We start from the raw sequence: 21,886 nt of genomic DNA, 5'->3' as shown, positions 1-21,886 counted from the left end.
TTTAGTAATAATACCTTGTGGAAAGTCGTGTTCAACGTAACTGACAACTGACTTTACTGAAATGTGGACTGACTGGCTGACCACCAGACAGATTCAAAGATGAACTGTGTGTACTGATGACTGAACTACCTCAGCCTTAAGTAAGTTGTCCAATCATTATCTGATGTAAATTATTTCATGCTTGCCACATTATACGACACAAATATGATAAAGCGTTAGTTTTAATTTGCCTATAGGCAGCTATTGCCTAAAGGTTGCGGAAAGATAGCTAAGATTGGACTAAGTTGTTTTCCCTACCCATCATAACGGCGTGTTAGTGTTTGAAATGAGCTGTTTTGATATTTATTCTAGATCATTCTCCTTTTGTCTTTAGTCTGGTACGCAATGTTGAATGATGTGACATTGTATTGTGTTAACGTTAAATCAGGTTATCGGGTAGCTTGTAGTAGGCTATGGAATTAAACCATGGCTGGGCGATTATTTTTCCCAGCCCACACAAAATGAAGGCATATTTGGTGCAAAAGTGGCGAGCACATTTAACTGCAGATTTTGCATGCGCACACTAAAGTCATAAATGTGTAACAGTAAAGTTGAAGTTGTACATGTTTTTTTTATATCTTGTTAACATAGGGGCTACGGGTTCACAAATCCTTGTTACAGGTACACAAATCCTATCCTGTGAGTCACAAATTTCAAGAATCATGCACTCGACACTTTTGCTCCAATCGTTGCAGCGCAGTTGGTGCGAAACACATTTGCACATGGGTAGATGACAAATAGCAGAATTCAGACTGTCCATGTGTCACACACTTATAAAAAATGGCAATTGTTAAGAATTGATATGGAAATGTTGTAGGTCTGGTAGGTTCAAGTTCTGTCATATTAAATTTATTGGATTTGTATTTCACTTTTGACTTAAAATAATCATCCAAACATAAAAAATGTCATATGGTGTGACTGTCCACCATGTGTGCGAACTTTCTAAAAAGAGTGTATATCCATAAAAAGTATAATTACTTTAAAGTTTTACCATGCATATAAAATAATTGGATGTTTTTTTACAACCACAGAAAGTTTTGATGTTTATGCATGCTGTCCAACTAAGTTATAATCAAATATATTTTGTCCATAAAATGGTTGTCATATGGCGTGACACTATATCGTATATTTTGACCGGGCATTCATTTGGACATTATTATTGGGAAGAGGACCCTGCTTAATCAGGAAGTAACAATAGAATGTCAGGAGTAATTGGCATGGTCAAGATGTGAGTTCTGCTTTTTGGATTTTTATATAAAAAGCTTTGAATTGGACATCATCAATCGTGGCCAAATTTTAGTGTCTTATGGTGTGACATCATTTGCCTAAAAAGTAGCTATTTTCCACAAATATTCTTCATGAATTCTTAAAAAGCACTGCTGCCATGTGGTCAGTTGCATGCTAAATAATAGTTAGCTGTATTTAACTGTCTAGAAAATTAGCTTAACTGTCAAAATGTCATATAGTGTGACGCTGCATCATATGGTGTGACAGCTTTTTTCAAGTCACACTATATGACATTTCTGTCACACCCTATGACCAAATTGCATTTTTACATAAAAGTTCTTGTAAAAACATGTTTTAAATTCAGATATTATATGTTTTTTGTTAAATCTGTGATAATTGGGAAAAAAATGTATCTGTACAACACATATTTCTCATACTTTTTTCTTTTATGTTACCATGCCATGTAAGTTTAAAAAATAAATACTAAACTTTCATCTATTTTGCTGTTACACGCATACACCATTCATACAGTGACTTCAAAATTAATTGTTAATGATTTTATTGTCATTAAAAACCCTGTTTTGCTCTGACACATGGTGGAGTGGTGCAGTTCATCATATGGCGTGACACCATGTCATTTGGTGTGACATTAAATAATGTCACAAAAAAGACTTTATAATTGAAAAATCATTAAAACATCAATAGCACACAAAGGAAATGGTATCTGCAAGAACCTCAAGAATTTTGAGTGAGTTCTTACAAGAAATATTAGAATTAAGCTAAAATATCTGGTTACACTTAGGAGCATTCTCCACCTTGACAAAATAACTTGTTAAATTTTAGGTTTTTCTTCTAAATATTCACAAGGAAATGTTGCATATCAAAGCAAACGTGATTAAAATGTACAGTGACATAAATTAAAGTAGAAAAAAGTATCTAATTTTCATTTTATTTCAAATTATTTTCACATCACACCATATGACAATTTTAGGCACTAACATGACAAATTGACATATAAATATATATTTCACTTTTTTTTTTTTTTTTTTTTTAAATATATATTAGTCAAGTTTAGAGATACAGCAACACATATAAACACTTTTTAGGGATGATATTTGAAGTTTTTTTAAATTCCTTTTTTCAGGCTTATTTGTCATCCACCCACATCCGTGTTTCATAATCTGAGAACATGCACAACATTCGTGCATTTGTAAACCCAAATGTGAACTAATGCACCCGAAGTTGTGCATCTGTGAAATAATTTCTCATTACTTTTGAACCGGCTGCATCTGGTTGACAGTCTTTAAAGTAGTTAATGGTTGTATCAGCGATTTCAGGCCAAAAAAAGGCCCAAACATAAATGATCACATTAAAGTAGTTAAAGGTTGTATCAGCGATTGCAGGCCAAAAAAAGGCCCAAACATAAATGATCACATTCATCTAATCTTTCCTAACGATCCGCTATAGCTGTCTGCCCCATAAGCAGGCCGTCAAAAAAACGTGTCTCTGTCAGCCTAGGCTCCGATATCTGTACACAAAAACAATTGTTATCAACAAGGGTTGGCAACACACTCAAAGGCAAAATAAAGTGTTTCAACCAATAACCGACGAGATGCGTGTTTAGGAGAGTTTAATTGCAGGGAGGGAGTAGCGAGCTAGCTCTCTACAGAAGTGACTTAAGTAAGCTACTCTGCATATGCATCAGTTCTCAATTTCATTTCCAGGAAAACGTTTTTATGTTTTAGCCTATGTTAAAGTAGTCTATAGAATAAGTGCGTGTCTGGCTTGTGGGGGCGTGGCATCACAATGGTTGCTTTCCATCTAGGGATTGGCTGTCCATCGGCCCATCCCTAATGCTATTTGTTGTAAATACATATTCTCAGCAGCCCCCCCCCCCAAAAAAAAAAACAAGACCCTAGGTGCTTGTTAGACCGTAGGTTCTGGAGTAATGTTACTTAAGCTGATGTCTCTGTCGCTGGTGCCTCATCAGACATGAAGATTGCTGTGGAGGGTTGTTGTCATGGTGAGCTGGACAAAATCTACGAGACCATTCGTTATCTAGAAGATAGAGAGGACCTCAAGGTGGACCTGCTACTTTGCTGTGGGGATTTCCAGGCCGTACGCAATGAGGGCGACATGAAGTGCATGGCTGTGCCGACCAAGTATCGGCACATGCAAACCTTTTACAAGTCAGTTTTCCGTTTCTATGATATTTATTTAAAGGGGTTCTTAAAAATGTGTAGTTAATGGTGTGTTTCTTGCCTTATCTAGATATTATTCAGGTGAAAAGAAAGCCCCTATCCTAACCATCTTTATTGGTGGAAACCATGAAGCTTCCAATCATCTTCAAGAGCTTCCTTATGGAGGCTGGGTAGCTCCTAATATCTACTATATGGGTAAAGATTTAGAATGAACAAATTGACAACACAGTATTGTGGATTTTACATGCACTCCAACAATATCGTCTAACACAAAAAAAAAATAGGCAAATGCTAATGATTTGATGGATCATACTTAACAAAATGGCTTTTTTGCTTTCTAGGCTATGCTGGTGTGGTACGTTACAAAGGGATCCGTATTGGTGGACTATCAGGAATCTTCAAACCCCATGATTATAGCAAAGGTCAGGGAGCCATGCAAATGCTATTTGAAGTACTTGCTTTCTTGTTGTCATGTCCATGGTAAATATGTAGCCTTCATGCATTGTAGGGCACTATGAGTTTCCGCCTTACAGTCCAGAGACACTGCGTAGCGTTTACCATGTCAGAAGCATTGATGTCTTCAAACTCAAGCAGGTGTGGTGTGCCTTTCGTATCCCCATTTTTTGTCACATTGTGATTAACCTATACTCTGGGAAACGTAACATTTCAATAGAGATGCACCGATTGATCGGCTGGTGACCGGAATTGGCCGATTTTCACGACCGGCGACTGGCCGGTCAGTCTGAAACATGCCGATTTTATGCCGGTCAAATGCACTCGTGGGTTGCACATGAAACATCACCCATCTGAGTTTGCAAAGTTTGAAGGAGCTAGCAGAGGCCAGCCCTCAGGGCTGGATGTACAAAGAAAGAGCTAATACCTAGTGTTTATGCGCAGAAAGCGAACGCTGTGCTTTACGTGGAATTAACAAAGCTGTCAGTTCATTAGGCTACGTAAACAGCGATCATCACCGGCCTTCCCTGCCGCTAATTGTGTGCCCACAGCTGAACCACAAGCGCAGCTGAACGGAGTTAACCGATTGCGACATTAAAAAGAATCAAAGTTAGCGATCATAGGCTAATAATAAGATGTCAACAAGCAGCGACATACAGAGTAGGCCTAGTAGTTCTACTCCACTTAAAAATACTTGAACTATTTATAGACTAGGGCAATGCCTTAATACTAGTCTAGCAGATTCGGAAGTGGATGTTGTGAATGTGAACATACGATAGCCTATTAGAAAGGCAAACAAAAGTTAAAGTTGCTTTTGACATAGTAGCCTACAGTAAAGAAAACTGGTGCTCGGAATAGCCTACTAAGTCAGCTGTCTCAAAGTTTCTATGCATTAACCAGAATTTGGATTAACGTTTTTCACCGCAAAACAGACGCACACTAGCCTGGCGGGCCATCCTATATCATTGAAATGTATAGTCTGGAATCGACCCATTCACCTCGCTTAATCCAAGGGGCGGGCAGAGAATTGTCTTTCAAACTGCCTAGGCATGCAATAGGCCAGCGCTACGACCATATCCGTATCCGGTCGGCAAAACGGCAAATACATCCTTCTTCGAAAGGAATGACTTAAGTGCATTGTGTTGCTCAACTTTCAAAGAAAAAGTCCAACTCCTTGAAAGATGACGCCAACGCCGATTCAAACAACCGCTCTTCGTTTGCCATAGCCACCTTCCTTGTTCACTGTCGTAGGACTGTCATCATCCTGTTAAGCCCGCCTTAAGACTCTCTAACAAAATAGAGCGCTGTGATTGGATGACGTCCACGGCGTCAGCCAATAGAAATTCCTATGGTTTGATACTAGACGTACAGGCTGAGCAAATTAATTTGCCGCCGCTAGGGTGCGTCTAGATTTCTAGGCTAGACGCACACTGTTTTCATACATATGGCGGAGCACCTAATCAATTGCTATTAGCACTTCTCCTCCCCTGTGTTTGCGTGATACTCCCACTTTTCCCTCACCCTCCCATATGAGAAACTGCCACCTGTTTCATTTTTTTAACAGCCATTCCATTATTGATAAGTTCATTAAATGTCTATCGGAATCGGCTAAAATCGGTATCGCCAGATCAAACTCTATGAGAAATCGGTATCGGCCCAGAAAATTGCAATCGGTGCATCTCTACATTTCAATATTAGTAAACTAATAATTGTAATATGGACATAATGACTGAAGAGTAAGTCTTGATTTCAGATCCAGATGCCAATGGATGTGTTTATGACTCATGACTGGCCCCAAGGAATCTATCATTATGGCTGCATGCAAGAACTGATCAGGAAGAAGAAATTCCTTCAACAAGAGGTTGAATCCAGTACCCTGGGTAGTCCTGCTGCAGCTGAGCTTCTGGCTCACTTAAAACCATCCTACTGGTTCTCAGCACACCTACATGTCAAGTTTGCTGCTCATGTGGAGCATGAGGTGAATGGGATGTAGGGAAGGGGAGATGTTGACTTATAAGCAGCATATAAGAGCATAGAGTGGCACTCTCCAAGAAAAGATTACAAGGACTTGTAGTCAAGTCAACACTATTTATATAGCGCATTTCATACACAAAGGTCATTCAATGTGCTTTACATAAACAAAAGCAAACAGGAATAGCTAATAAAAGCATAGAAGGGTAATAGTCAAAGAATATTTAAAAAAGTAAAGAATAAAGAAGAAGAAAACATAAAACACATAAGGTAATAGTACATAAAAGCATAAAGGGCAATAGTTTAAAAGTGTTTGAAAAGTAATAATTAAGCGGTAGCTGACTTGGACAACGGGGGGGGGGGTTAAGATCGTCTTGGTAGTGTATAGGTTAGAGACAGCTCTAATTGAGTGCCTGTCACTTAAAGACGTTCGTGAGGGAACCCTTGCAATTGTAACACAGTTGAAAGGCTGCTGATGTGTGGATGCAATTCATAACGTTTTCTACATAGTTAAAATAAAGGTTCGTACTTCTCCTTGGGACAAGCACTTTTGAATTTTGGAAAACACTTTTCCATTTACATCGGGATTTTGCAAACATTCAGTGTCGGAGTCAATAAAATGAGCCCTTCAACTAAATTAACAAGCAGCTGTAAGTAGGCTAAGCATGCTAAATTCGACATCCAAACAGTATTCTAACGTTAGCTTTGAGATACTGCTTGATTGCATAACTTAACTTAGTTTAGTCTCTTCAATGTAGCCTACTATTTTGTGATAAGATCTTAGCAGAGTTCACATGAATATTTTGTTAAATGCACATTCAGAGAAGGGGCAGCGGGCTACGAGAGAGAGTGGGGCGGGGCAAGGAAAGGCTGCGTGCGTAAAAAGCGCATGGCAATGCAAGGATTTCATCTTATATTTAATTTAGATTAAATTCAATTAAACATAGGATATTAATCTGCGGCGGCCGATTTTTATTTCGTGGCACCCTCCACAGATTAGTCAATGTATGGGAAACACTGTACTTCACAGAATCCCCCTTTGCCCAACTAACGACAGCAATAGTACTACAAGGAACAATAGTACTCACCCGAAGAATGCTCTGTGAACTGGGCAATGAACATTTGATCAGTTAGCAGAAAGCTTCTGAGTAAAGTTTGGTCTTAAGTCTAGATATGCAGAGTTTAGAGCTGCAGCAGACGAATTGGTTATTGACTGGATTATTACCCCTGAATGAGAGTATAGTTCCATGTCAAATCAGCCTAGAAAATCGCCACGTTTCATTATCCATTGGTCTTATTACACTTTCTAACTTGAGAGGAGACAAGTTTTAAATAGGAGTTTTTGAAGGTAGGAACTGGTAGAGCATTCCACCAACGGGGAACAACAGATGTGAAAAGTTTGGATTGCGTTGAGCATATAGGTGGTCAAGCCAGGCATTCACATAAGTGAGTGCAGAACTGGAGACTACCTTGAAGGCAAGCATTAGCATTGTAATTTAATGTGGGCAGCTACAGGTAAAACATTATGTATTTTGATATTGTAATTGTTTGTACCCACTATAGTTCATGGCATTGCAGATTTGTTACACATTTAGTCTAAAATATGAAAAGAAAACCCAGCACTTTTCTTCACTCTATCTTATCAAAATGTTATTTTCTTTAGGCTCAGGGTCACAATACTCCTCGTACTACAAAATTCCTGTCGCTGGATAAGTGCCTTCCTCACAGGGACTTTCTACAGGTGAGCATTTTATGGGAAAAGTATTTCTCCTCATTAGAATAACACCTAATGAATTAAATAAAGTGTAGAAAACATTGTTGTGTGATATTGACCTAAAGTGTGTTGAAACATGATACCGGGTGTGAACGTATGTCTCATAGACCATCTCGGCTTGTCCCCTGCACTCCAAAATCGGGTGCTAGTTAGCCGATGCTACCAACAGCTTTTTCAATGGGGGTGCCTCGGGCATTGGCCTAGCCATGCAAATAAATCATTGTTTTACACCATTTACGAGGCTCAACGTATCTCCACACTTCATTGGTAGACTTCTGAGGGCCCTGACATTTAAAATGAGACATAGAGAACTTTGAAAAAGCACTGGTAATTTACTTACAAGACAATTTATACAGACAGTATCTTCACAAAGTTTAGCGTTTGCAGCCATCTTGAATTTAGTCACGATAAGTCGAGCGACGAGTAAGAATGAACAGGTATGATAAGGGATCAGATTACAAAAATAATTCTGTGGAAATGCATGGATTCCAGTTTCTTCCAGTAGCAGCAACTGGAATCCATGCATTTCCACGGAACTATTTTTGGAGTCCAACCCACCACAAGGAGATTAAAAATCTGACTGATCAAAAGCAGCAATAACAGAGACGGCACATTAGACAATCTTTCAACAAAGCTTCCAGTCAACAAAGCTTCCAGTCATTTAACGCCTGCTAGAGTTGACTGTAGGTCCGAATGCAAATGTTACCATAATAGGCTATCCTAAAATTGAGTGTCTGTCATAGCAAGCTTTTACATTATCACATTATAAACTACTGTTAGCCACATAACATTTAGGCTAGAAGCTGGACATTGCGAACATAGCTAAACGTAAGGACAATGAACATAACTTTACCTTTATGGTCTACAAGTTATCCTCAGTTATCCATAGTTAGTCTACTAGTGTTGCATGGGTCAACTTGTTACCCGCGGACACCCGTGGGTTGGGCGGGTGCGGGTAAGCTTGATCGGAAAATATCGCAGGTGCGGGCGGGGCGGGTCAAAAATTGACAAAGCACTTCTTCTCAGAAAGTTCTCACTTAGTTAATAATGTAGGCTACAGAACATTAAGTGCAACAAACCTTCTTGCAATCTCTCTTAACTGCATAAAACAGGTTAAGATATGATTAGTCTACAAGACCTTCCATCTTCCCCTCTCCCTCTCACACAGGTGCGTGACAGAGGGTGTGCTGAAACCTGCATTCCTGCAACATTCTTTCATTAGACAGATGCAGTTTTGTTAAGTTCATGGATGCATGCTATAATGATAATTTTCAACTTTCTTTCATTAGACAGATTTCTGGTTCAGTTCAAATTTAAAGTTTAGGCAACAGACAGATATCAAGGGTTTAAACCGATTGAACCTGTCTGTGTTAATGTGTGTGTGTGTTTCTTTCCGCGGGCGCGCGCGCAGAGAGAGAGTTCAGATTAGGCTACATGATGTAGCTTTTTACTTGTGTTTTACCTTTAAATACATCAATAAAGAATTAAGGATCTTTCAGTTTGTTTATTTATTTAGTAGGCCTAGCCTATGAACCCAGATAGCAAAATCAGATTGTCAGATAGTGGACCGCTGGTGGTATGCCGCCGGTGGCGTGCCACTTGTGGTCCGCCGTTGGATTTAGATTAAATTAATCCAACATGCTAGTGAGCAACAACTCTTTGTTGAAGCATATAGCCTACAGTGCAAATTCAAAGTCAAAGTCTGCTTTATTGTCAATTTCTTCACATGTCAAGACATACAAAGAGATCGAAATTGCGTTTCCTACTATCCCACGGTGGAGACAAAACATATTTTACCAATTAGGTCCACAGACAAACATAACATTCAAGTAAACAATATAAAAAGTAAAAATAAGAAGGCACATACAATGAAGAAATAAGAGCAGCAAAATTTGGTAGAAATTCTGCAATTGTGCATACAGTAGACAGTCAATATAATAGTGCAAAAGTCAGGCCAATAAATGGCTGAGGTAGTTTTGTTTGACCTAAGTATGCAAGTGGCATAGTGGTGCAAGTTATGTAAGAGCAGCAGAAGTGTGTTCAGAAGTGTTCAGGACAACAACAACAAGTTGCAAGTGTGCAAGTGTACAAGTGGAGTAGTGCAAGTGGAGTAGTGCAAGGCAGCCATTATGGATCTAAAAGTCCAGGATGTTATGTAGCTGAGGGTGGAGGGGGGAGAGAGTTCAGGATCCTAACAGCCTGGTGTATGAAGCTGTTGGTGAGTCTGGTGGTGCGGGAGCGCAGGCTTCTGTACCTCTTCCCAGAGGGCAGTAGATCAAACTAATTGTGAGCGGGGTGACTTGCATCACTCACAATTGTGGTCGCCTTGCGGGTGAGGTGGGAGGTGTAAATGTCCTTCAGGGAGGGGAGTGAAGCACCAATAATCCTTCCAGCTGTGTTCACTATGCGCTGCAGGGCTTTCCTGTTGTATTCAGTGCAGCTTCCGCCCCACACAGCGATACAGCTGGAGAGGATACTCTCAATGGTGCCTCGGTAGAATTTGGTCATGATGGCTGGTGGAGCACTTGCTCGCCTGAGTTTCCGCAGGAAGTACAGGCGGCGCTGAGCTTTCTTCGCCAGTGATGCAGTGTTGGTGGTCCAGGAGAGGTCTTCACTGATGTGCACCCCCAGGAATTTGGTGCTGCTCACTCTCTCCACCACAGCACCGTCGATGGTCAGTGGCAGGTGTTGGGTGTGACCTCTACGGAAGTCAACAACAATCTCCTTGGTCTTGCTGACGTTCAGCAGGAGGTTGTTGTCCCTGCACCACGTAGTCAGAAGGTCGACCTCCAACCTGTATTGAGTCTCGTCGCCCTTGGTGATGAGACCCACCAGAGTTGTGTCGTCAGCAAATTTCACTATGTGGTTGTTGCTGTAGGTTGCAGTGCAGTCATGCGTCAGCAGGGTGAAGAGCAGCGGACTGAGCACGCAGCCTTGGGGGGGCCCCCGTGCTCAGTGTGATGCTGCTTGAGATATTGTTACCAACACGTACTACTTGAGGCCTCTGACAGAGGAAGTCCAGTAGCCAGTTGCAGAGGTAGGTACTGAGTCCCAGTTGGTCAAGTTTGCGGATGAGTTGTTGTGGTATTATGGTGTTGAATGCAGAACTGAAGTCTATAAACAGCAAGCTCACATATGAGTCTCTTTTTTCCAGGTGGGTGAGGGCTGGGTGGAGGACAGAGCAGATTGCATCCTCTGTGGACCGTTTGGCTCGGTATGCAAACTGGAAGGGGTCCAGGGTGGGGGGGAGAATGGATTTGATGTGTGACATGACAAGCCGCTCAAAGCACTTCATGATGATGGGTGTCAGTGCCACGGGGCGGTAGTCATTGAAGCAGGATGGAGCAGTTTTCTTTGGCACAGGTATGATGGTGGCAGCTTTGAAACATGATGGGACAATGGCTTGCTTCAGGGAAGTATTAAAGATGTCTGTGAAGACATCCTTAAGCTCCTCAGCGCAGTCCTTCAGCGCCCGACCTGGGATGTTGTCTGGGCCTGCTGCCTTACGGGTGTTGATAGCAGCAAGTGTCCTCTTCATGCTGTCGGCAGAGAGGCACAGGGGCTGCTCGTGTGGAGGGGGAGGGGTCTTCTGTGGGCAAGTGCTGTTTTGTGCTTCAAAGTGAGCAAAGAAACGGTTCAGATTGTTGAGCAGAGGGATGTTGCTCTCACAGCTCTGTGGCGCGGGCTTGTAGTCCGTGATGGCCTGAATGCCCTGCCATAGGCTTTGTGCGTTCCTGCTGTCTTTGAAGTGGGTGGTTATCTTGCGAGTGTATTCCTTTTTTGCTTCCTTGATGCCACGGGACAGGTTGGCTCTCGCTGTTCTCATGCCAGCTTCATCCCCAGCTCTGTAGGCTTTGTCTCTGGCCCTCAGCAGCCTGAGGACATCCTCTGTCAGCCATGGCTTCCAGTTAGCCCGAGTGATGATGTCTTTTGTGTGGGTCACATCATCAATGCACTTTGTGATGTAAGAGGTTACAGTGTCTGTATACTCCTCTATGTCTGTCTGATTGTTGTAAGTGGCTGCCTGCTTAAACATTTCCCAGTCTGTTGTGTCAAAGCAGTCTTGAAGAGCATCAGAGGCTCCCTCAGGCCACACTTTTACCTGCTTGCGAACCGGTTTGTTTGCTTTCACCCTTTGTCTGTATGCAGGCATTAGCATAACAGTGAAATTCTTCTTGTTTCAGTGTTTAGTTAATAAGAAAGCATTGTCTACCTCAATATGAACTACAAAGAATATCCTAGACTATAGGCACATTGTTTTTTTTTTTTTTGTCGGGTCGGGTTCGGGTTGTTAATCTATTTTTGAGATTTGAGATTCGGGTTGTCTGCTATTTTTGAGGGTCGGGTGGGTGCGGATCAACTCTCCTGATGGTTCGGGTGGGTGCGGATGTTAAAAAAACTTAACCCGCGCAACACTATAGTCTACTGTTATTTCCGTCATGCATTCTTCTTGATATGAGCTAGTTAGAGATAAAGATGGCCTTGCCATAATCTCTTTATCACACAGGTCTGACTAAATTCGAGGTTTCACTCCAGAAACACTTTGTTGTAGCCTATGGACCTTACCCAAAACTTGCGACAACAGGCTTTTACTCTTAAATTACCCACTGTTGCTAGGTTACGGGGACGCTGGCGAGACACGCCGCTCCGTCTGACATCATGTTTTTGTTTGTTTTTATGTAATGTTCGTAATTTTAAGGAATGTCATGTTTATTTTTTTGTATTGGTTTGTCTAGTTAAATGTTTTCCCTATTTATTTATGTTATTTTTGATAGTTTTCGTGTTATTCTTAGTCCTTTTTACTGCTTCTAAGTCAGCTGAAATTGGGAGCTTGCTATGGCTAGCTTTTGCCCTAGCTGGGCATCGGACATCCTTCCATCCATCCGTGAGCGGTGCTGCACTTCACTGTCTGGTCGAGGGGATCTCTGTCTGGTCGAGGGGCTTAACATAATGATTGATGGCAGAGTTGCAACGGTTTGGCTTGAATTCCCTGCTACTTGAAAACAAATATCCTATTGCGTCCTATTGCGTGCAGAGGGAATTTGAAAGACAACTGATTATCCCGCCCCTCGGACTGAGCACTGCGAACGGTGAGTGCCCAGACCCTACATACAATGTGGGTCTGGCTCGCCAGGCTAGGACCTGGGCTACTCTGCGGGAGATCTGCCATGGCCGCCGAGCTGTTGCTGACCTGAGAGCTGCCATGCCAACTGCAGACTAACTGGGCCTCTGACATCCTTCCATCCATCCGTGAACGGTGCACTTCACTGTCTGGTCGAGGGGATCTCTCAGGACAGCTGGACATAGGCTAGCTACTCTGCGAAAGATCTGCCGTGGCCGCCGAGCTGTTGCTGACCTGCGAGCTGCCATGCCAACTGCAGACTAACGTTAGCCTAGCGGTGAGGAGCTGCAGTCTCACGGAGTAACAGACGGTTGCTGTTAGAAGTCCACTGAGTTGCGGATCTACACGATCGCCCACTACTTCAGACTGTGCTTCCAGTGATCTCCAGACTGCAGTCTACAAGGCCAAACGTTAACGTGATCTCCAGACTGCCAGTGAATTCACGGGGTTGATCATTTGCTAACGTTAAAGAACTTTGTTGGCATATCGGTTGTGAAGACACTCTGTGCAGTTTTCACGGATCATCATTGCCCTTGGACATTTTCAGCTGGTTTGGACTAATTTTAACATCACCTTTCCCCTTTTTCAATATATTTTCTTTTTTTTTTCACTTTTTATTTGTTTATTTGTTTTGTTGTCTGTCTTGGTGTCACGGGTACGCTGGCGACTACGCCGCTTCGTCCAGCATTGTTTGTATTTGTTATTTTTTAAATGTATTTGTCATGTCTTGATGTCATGGGCACGCTGGCGACTACGCCACTCCATCCGGCATCGTTTGTCTTGTCTTGTGTCTTGTTTGTTGGAGCGCTTTGGGTTGCACTATGTGCATGTTAAATGCGCTTTAAAAATAAAACTGACTTGACTTGACTTGACTTAAAAACTGTCATAGTGTAATATGCAGTTTCTGGCATCCATAAGAAAAACAATTGTAGATGAATGGTCAACATAACTTAACTGTAGCTACATCTGACTCATCGTCAGGGAATAGCAACGTTACTCTCCTTCAATAACATGACGCACAACTTTATTTTCATACATTCATTTGATTAACAGGCTAGACTTTGAATTAATTTGAAAACAGGCTTTCTGTTCATTGTATCACATTTTGTTTTCAGTTGTCAAAAGTTATGGGGGTAAAATTAGTGATAATCCCCAGTTCAGAAAACCATGCTAACGTTTACGTTCACCATCTAAAAAAGACGCGCAAGTCAGCATTCAGCTGAGAGCTCAAGAATCAGTTAAATCGCTAACAGCCGGCAGCTCCGTTTAAAATGTCTGCGTAATTGTCAGATGTGATAAAATGCGTTCATATTCCACTTTTTATGTCATAAACGTAGTAGGATTGTCCAATGGTCAATCTATTGCTTCAATTTGTGTTTTATGTGATGTACCGATGCTGGGTTGATGCCGTTTTGCGCAAGTTTAAAATGTTTAGCGACTGCGTAATTTGAAAAAGTTCCACTATTCATGCCAGGAATGTAACATACCTATGATACAGCTTTGCAGTTGTCCAATATAGTCAATCTATTGTCTCAATTGTGTTTATTGTGACACGCCGAAGCTACAGTCATGCATTGTTTTGCTCTGGTTGAAAATGTTTCTGCGTAATTTGTCAGCTGTGATCAAATGCGTTCAAAAATTCCACTTTTATGTCATAAATATAACTTGCCTATGATTAATATATAGTGTATCTAATCTAGGCCTCTCTTATGTTCAATCAAATTGGCTTTGCCCAGCCGTTTTTTTTTTCTGTGCCTTCTCATTTGAACATTTTCTATATGCCACTGTTTTAGATTCCAACGCAAATTGACCAAGAAGAGCCAAACGTCTTTGTCTACTGCATTCAAGATCATTGAGTCTTTCATCTAAACTGCTCCCTCTCTTCAATTTCCCTTCCAAATTACTTTTTATTGTCCGAAGACGTTGATCACAAGAATCCGACATTCTAAGCATCGACACATAGTACTGCACTATGATGCAAAGCAACTTCACTTGCATTTGTAGGGTACTAAAAATCTGTGCAACAGCTAACCAAGGTGCAGTCTGTTCTCACACACCTGCTGCATCTGAAGGCCCACGCATAAGGCCTACGACTATCACTCTACATGCCTCCTGTTGCATGTCACGTTTTAATTTGCTAGCTGGTCCTGCCTCCTGGCTCCCTAAAATGCCGGATTATGTGAACAGATCAGCAGGCCGGCAAATTTTTAGACACATGATGCGGCAAAAAGACGGCTCCTCTTCTCGGGAATTTTGCGTGATCTTTGTGTCTATAATAAGGGCTATAATGACACAAATTAATGAAAAATGTCAATCAAAGGGCATTAATGCCAAACACTATAAGTAGTCTCTGATGCCCCTGTATACATAAAATGTCTCTGATGCTCTGATGCCCCCTAAAATGGTGAAATTCCAGGCCTGGCACGGATAGTCGAATAATCGGTTAACCGTCCGAGATATATGCGTAGCATAAGGTAACATAAGCATAATCCAAGATGGCGGCGCGTACACACGCAGCGACCTCTCTCTGTCCCAACCGTACGGTGTTTTGTTCGTTTAAAAAGTGTTTGTCCGAAAGTTTTACGTGTTCGTCTCGTCTTACTACGTCGTACTACAAGTACAGCAGGCAGTTTTTAATTGACATCTGCAAAAGCAAGTTTTGCAGCGTTCTGGACTTTGCAACAGAGACGCTAAAGGAACTCGGACTACTCCGGCCTGCAACAACACCGGACTCGCCTGCTACTCCTCCCCCGGAAAGAAAGCGTCGGAAGCGGTGTGCGAGGAAGCAGAAGAGGGGCAAGCGCGGAGGCGTCCGGGCCAGGCTAGCGGCCAGCCCAACTCGCCCAGCAATACCATCCATTCTCCTGGCAAATGTACGATCACTGGACAACAAAATGGATCACATACGACTGCTGAGATCAACGAACCGGACAGTAAGTAACTGCTGTGTGCTCGTCTTCACTGAGACTTGGTTAAATGACAACATTCCGGACTCTGCTGTACAACTGGAGCAGCTAGCATGCTATCGAGCAGACAGGGCCATTGTAAAGGGAGGTAAATCACGAGGAGGAGGAATCTGTGTTTACATCCGTGACGAATGGTGCCGGGACACTGTAGTAGTATGCAAACACTGCTCACCACTGGCAGAGTTTATGATCATAAAGTGCCGTCCTTTTTACCTGCCAAGGGAAATTACTGCGATTCTGCTAGTCGCAGTATACATCCCGCCTACCAACAACAACAGCGATAAGAACGCGGCTCTTAGTGAATTGTACCAGGCTGTCAGTGAACAACAGACAGCACACCCAGACGGTTTCACCATCTTCACTGGAGATTTTAACCATGCTGATCTCAAAACTGTACTTCCAAAGCTACACCAGCATGTTGATTTTCCAACAAGAGGAGATAACATCCTGGACCTGGTCTACACTACACACAAAGGAGCATACAAAGCCACCCACCTCCCCCACATTGGACTTTCAGACCATATCACTGTTATGCTAATGCCCGCATACAGACAAAGGGTAAAAGCGAACAAACCGGTTCGTAAGCAGGTAAAAGTGTGGCCTGAGGGAGCCTCCGATGCTCTTCAAGACTGCTTTGACACAACAGACTGGGAAATGTTTAAGCAGGCAGCCACTTACAACAACCGGACAGACATAGAGGAGTATACAGACACTGTAACCTCTTACATCACCAAGTGCATCGATGATGTGACCCACACAAAAGACATCATCACTCGGGCTAACTGGAAGCCATGGCTGACAGGGGATGTCCTCAGGCTGCTGAGGGCCAGAGACAAAGCCTACAGAGCTGGGGATGAAGCTGGCATGAAAACAGCGAGAGCCAACCTGTCCCGTGGCATCAAGGAAGCAAAAAAGGAATACACTCACAAGATAACCACCCACTTCAAAGACAGCAGGAACTCACAAAGCCTATGGCAGGGCATTCAGGCCCTCACGGACTACAAGCCCGCGCCACAGAGCTGTGAGAGCAACATCCCTCTGCTCAACAACCTGAACCGCTTCTTTGCTCGCTTTGAAGCACAAAACAGCACCTGCCCACAGAAGACCCATCCCCCTCTACACGAGCAGCCCCTGTGCCTCTCTGCCGACAGCGTGAAGAGGACACTTGCTGCTATCAACACCCGTAAGGCAACAGGTCCAGACAACATTCCAGGTCGTGCGCTGAAGGACTGTGCAGGGGAGCTTAAGGATGTCTTCACAGACATCTTTAACACTTCCCTGAAGCAAGCCATCGTCCCATCATGTTTCAAAGCTGCCACCATCATACCTGTGCCGAAGAAAACTGCTCCATCCTGCTTCAATGACTACCGCCCTGTGGCACTGACACCCATCATCATGAAGTGCTTTGAGCGGCTTGTCATGTCACATATCAAAGCCATTCTCCCCCCCACCCTGGACCCCTTCCAGTTTGCATACCGAGCCAAGCGGTCTACAGAGGACGCAATCTGCTCTGCCCTCCACCCAGCCCTCACCCACCTGGAAAAAAGAGACTCATATGTGAGATTGCTGTTTATAGACTTCAGTTCTGCATTCAACACCATAATACCACAACAACTCATCTGCAAACTTGACAAACTGGGACTCAGTACCTACCTCTGCAACTGGCTACTGGACTTCCTCTGTCAGAGGCCCCAAGTAGTACGTGTTGGCAACAATACCTCAAGCAGCATCACACTGAGCACAGGGGCCCCCCAAGGCTGCGTGCTCAGTCCGCTGCTCTTCACCCTGCTGACGCATGACTGCACTGCAACCTACAGCAACAATCACATAGTGAAATTTGCTGACGACACAACTCTGGTGGGTCTCATCACCAAGGGCGACGAGACTCAATACAGGTTGGAGGTCGACCATCTGACCACGTGGTGCAGGGACAACAACCTCCTGCTGAACGTCAGCAAGACCAAAGAGATTGTTGTTGACTTCCGGAGAGGTCACACCCAACACCTGCCACTGACCATCGACGGTGCTGTGGTGGAGAGAGCGAGCAGCACCAAATTCCTGGGGGTGCACATCAGTGAAGACCTCTCCTGGACCACCAACACTGCATCACTGGCGAAGAGAGCTCAGCGCCGCCTGTACTTCCTGCGGAAACTCAGGCGAGCAAGTGCTCCACCAGACATCATGACCACATTCTACCGAGGCACCATCGAGAGCATCCTCTCCAGCTGTATCGCTGTGTGGGGCGGAAGCTGCACTGAATACAACAGGAAAGCCCTGCAGCGCATAGTGAACACAGCTGGAAGGATTATTGGTGCTTCACTCCCCTCCCTGAAGGACATTTACACCACCCACCTCACCTCGCAAGGCGACCAAAATTGTGAGTGATGCAAGTCACCCCGCTCACAATCTGTTTGATCTACTGCCCTCTGGGAAGAGGTACAGAAGCCTGCGCTCCCGCACTACCAGACTCACCAACAGCTTCATACACCAAGCCGTAAGGATGTTGAACTCTCTCCCTCCTCTCCCCCCTCCACCCTCAGCTACATAACATCCTGGACATTGGACCCAAAATGGCCGCCTGCACTACTCCACTGCACACTTGCACACTTGTACACTTTACAACTGGTGTTGTTGTCCTGAAAACACAACACTTCTGCTGCTCTTACATAACTTGCACCACTATGCCACTTTCACTTTGCCACTTTACTTATTGACTGTCTATGCACAATTTCAACCACATTTTGCTGCTCTTATTTTTTCATTATTTTTTCATTATTATATGTGCCCTCTTATTTACTTATTTACTTACTTTTTTATTTACTTATTTACTTACTTTTTGTTTACTTCAATGTTATGTTTGTCTGTGGACCTAAATTGGTAAAATATGTCTTGTCTTCACCGTGGGATAGTGAGAAACGTAATTTCGATCTCTTTGTATGTCTGGAACATGTGAAGAAATTGACAATAAAGCTGACTTTGATAACATGTGTGACTTCTATGCTATGCTATGCTATGCTATGCTATGATGGTAGAAGTTTTGCTACAGCGTCACTGTTAATTAAGCAGATGTGTCATGGATATAATAATAATAATAATAAGCTTTATTTGTATAGCACCTTTCATACACAGAATGCAGCTCAAAGTGCTTTACATTTGAAGCATGTAACACAATAATAGTCAGTCAGTCATTATCAATCACTTTTCTTTGCTGTTTATGATCTACTCAGCAACATATCAAAAATATAGAAAATGACGTCATAAGACTGCCAGCCTTAACTGTGGCAAGGAAAAACTCCCATATTCCAGGAAGAAACCTTGAGCAGAACCTGACTTAATAGGGGGAGCCCATCTGCTATATATAGAATTTGTCCCCACCAATGAAGAACATTTGTATCCTACCTACGGTCTACTAACTGAAGGAAATGCATTATAAATCTGACAGTGTCAATGAAACAGTAGAGTTTTAAGAGTTCAAGAGTGCACTTTGTGTCTTTTGTCTGGAAAAAAGTGCTATATAAATAAATGGTACCCAAACATTGGAGGTGCAAGCTGTGCCCTTTTGTTACTGTGAGGATGATGATGATGATTTGGGCCCGAGGAGAACCAGAGCTGTGGCCTGCACTGAAAATGCAAAGCCATTACGTTTCTCCACTTACCCCCCTATTTTGAGTTTTTGGATGATTTGTAGTTGTAAAACCAATCCGTAGAATAAATTTGTAAGGGTAGGGCATATTTGTAATATCGACAATTACTTGTACAGATCATTTTTACAGTTACAAATAATTTCTAGAGTTTCAAAACGGTATACACACATACAAAACATTTGAGTCTAATTTAATTCCATAGAAATAGTGCTTCTAATGTTTGATGATTTTGGCACACACATCACATGGAAGTGCATGTGCTGTCAGAAGTTGTGGAAATTTAAAAGCTGTCTCATTCTTGGGTGAATGTGGGTGTGGTGTTGTGTTGTGGTGGTGGTGGTGATGGTGACCTGGCTGTTCCCTTTTTCAGGTTCTTGAATTGGCAGAGCGACCAGGATCTTCTGAGCAACTGGAATATGATCCAGAATGGCTGGCTATCCTTAAAGCTACTGACAGCTTGCAAAAAGTTTCCCCCAGTATCTGGTTGCCTCCTGAGGACAACGCACTACATGCAAAGTTGGTGGCATAAAGTCTTCAAATTATCTGTTTTTTTATGATTGTCTAACTTTTTTCTAATTTTCTGTTTAGAAGGTATAGGCTCTGTGCTCTAGCGTAGTGATGAACTTCCGTTTTTGGCAAGCTCGTTTCCTGTTCGCTGTCAAAAAGCACCTGAAGATGAGCGCTTTAGTTGTACCAAAACGTTTGCTTAGGCACCGAAAATCCTGCCCTCCTGTTTTTGTGTAGCCACTGTGCATGTAGGCTGGCGTTTTTAGGAAAATCGCTTTTACGATTAGAAGCTCTGTTAGAGCATGATGAAGGTTCTAGCACCCGATAGAAAAGCGTTTTAGATGAATGGCTGACATAACGTTACTGCATCTGACTGGTTTTCAGAGAATTAGCTACATTGTAACACTGCCACACTGATGTGACGCCCAGCATCCCCAGCTAAACTGACGCCTATGTTCAGAAGAAAGTTCTTTGTTTCTATCACTGTTGTACTTTTTTTGGTTGTTAGGTTATGAGTACACAGGCAGGTCTGAATGACAAGGCTTCTTGTGAACTTCTATTACACAGGTCTCTTTGTTTGCATTAATTCATGCATGCATTCATTATCTGAATGCCTCTTAGATTGGTAGGTTGAGTCTCTCATTGAATCCTATTAAAATGAGTGGTTTTCTATCCCTTTTACATATGGGGAGCAGTTTTACTATCAAATCTAGCAGTAGGGCCAAACTCTGTATGAACTAGCCAGTTAAAGTTTGATGTTTAAATGTTAATGCGGTGTCTAAACTTCAGTGTGATTTGAACTCAGGTGGGACTTTACTGTTGCCGAAGCTGATATGATGGAAGTTGTGAGTGACCTGGGGGGTGACCTCTGCGTCCCTGTGAATTTCTCTCTTACTGTCCCTTCATACGACCCCATCCACCCTCAGCCCTATACACAACCATCTTATCGAATTAACCCACAGACTACAGAACTCTGTGCTACCCTTGGACTGACCGACATATATGCTCAAGCTGGGCAGACTAGCCAGTTGAGACAAAGTGCAAGGAGAGAGGATGAGGACAACTTGGGCAGTTGTGAGGAATTTCCTTCAAACCCTGCTGACACATCAGAGCTGTCAGGCTCCTATAACCCAGATGAAATTTCCATTGAAGATGACTGGGACGAGGACAAAGGAGAGGAAGATGGAATAGCAGGGGAAAAGGTAACTGATGATACCGGATTGGAGAGGGCAGTTGGTGTTGAGGAGATTGACCGTGAATACAGTTCTCTGCCCTCTGGGTCACAAATCCTCCCACACTCTCTTTCCACCAAGGCTGAAGTAGTCAACCAGTCCCCAGGCTCCCTCTCATTACAACTTCCTCTGCCCACCCAGTCCACTTCCCAGAACCTGCCTCACCCAGAATTGCAAGAAGAGTGGGTAACACAGCCACCCAAAGTGCACAAACGTTGCAGTGATGAAAAGGATGTAGGTAAGGATGGAACTATTAAGATTAAGAGAAGAAACCAGACAATCTATATAGCCAAGCAGGACGATGGATATGAAGAAAACTGAATGTCCATCCTTATTGTTCTATGGTTGGTTTAATTCCTGTGAGATTTTTTTGTCAAAATACTGAATTGTCTGTATACCAAGTTTAGGATCTTTTCTGTATTGTGTACATTCATCTTATGTTGTATTTTCACAATTTCCCTAAGACGCAATTTAATACATAAGTAGACTGGCTTGTTTTGTAATCATAAAATCTAAAACCGAAGAAGTTACTTTATTGTACTGCTCTCTACTGGGTTCAGAATCTGATCTGAATCTTAAGTGATATCCTTGCGATAATTTATGTAATTGGCAGTAATAGCTAGAACTCATTTGAGGTTTCAGATTTAAAGCCTGTGTTGCAGGTTAACCACCACTGTTGATTAATGGGTACATAAAGCACTCAATATATGTATATAATTTTTAAAAATGTCTCCAAATGGTGTTAAATGC

The 21,886-nt window shown here is 42.7% G+C and overlaps 1 protein-coding gene across 1 annotated transcript; it reads left to right on the top strand.

Annotated features, from left to right (window-relative positions):
• The first annotated feature begins 27 nt into the window (after positions 1–27).
• Positions 28–21,666, top strand: dbr1 (debranching RNA lariats 1). Its single transcript, XM_042067610.1, has 9 exons — positions 28–140; positions 3,257–3,455; positions 3,538–3,662; positions 3,809–3,889; positions 3,976–4,061; positions 5,674–5,898; positions 7,555–7,632; positions 19,768–19,913; positions 20,710–21,666. Exons 2-9 carry the CDS (start codon positions 3,259–3,261, stop codon positions 21,455–21,457), a joined length of 1,686 nt encoding a protein of 561 aa, XP_041923544.1. The 5' UTR covers positions 28–140; positions 3,257–3,258; the 3' UTR covers positions 21,458–21,666.
• Positions 21,667–21,886: the final 220 nt, after the last annotated feature.

The sequence above is a fragment of the Alosa sapidissima genome, chromosome 2 (assembly GCF_018492685.1).
Source record: "Alosa sapidissima isolate fAloSap1 chromosome 2, fAloSap1.pri, whole genome shotgun sequence".
In the NCBI taxonomy this organism is placed as follows: Eukaryota; Metazoa; Chordata; class Actinopteri; order Clupeiformes; family Clupeidae; genus Alosa; species Alosa sapidissima.
This window is presented reverse-complemented; position numbering and strand designations above follow the sequence as displayed.

Bases quoted from the DNA above. Each gene is read 5' to 3' on its own strand.
- dbr1 (XM_042067610.1), top strand. From the start codon at position 3,259: ATGAAGATTGCTGTGGAGGGTTGTTGTCATGGTGAGCTGGACAAAATC. The intron at 5,899-7,554 runs GTGAATGGGATG...TATTTTCTTTAG, and splicing joins CTGCTCATGTGGAGCATGAG to GCTCAGGGTCACAATACTCC. The intron at 7,633-19,767 runs GTGAGCATTTTA...TCCCTTTTTCAG, and splicing joins CTCACAGGGACTTTCTACAG to GTTCTTGAATTGGCAGAGCG.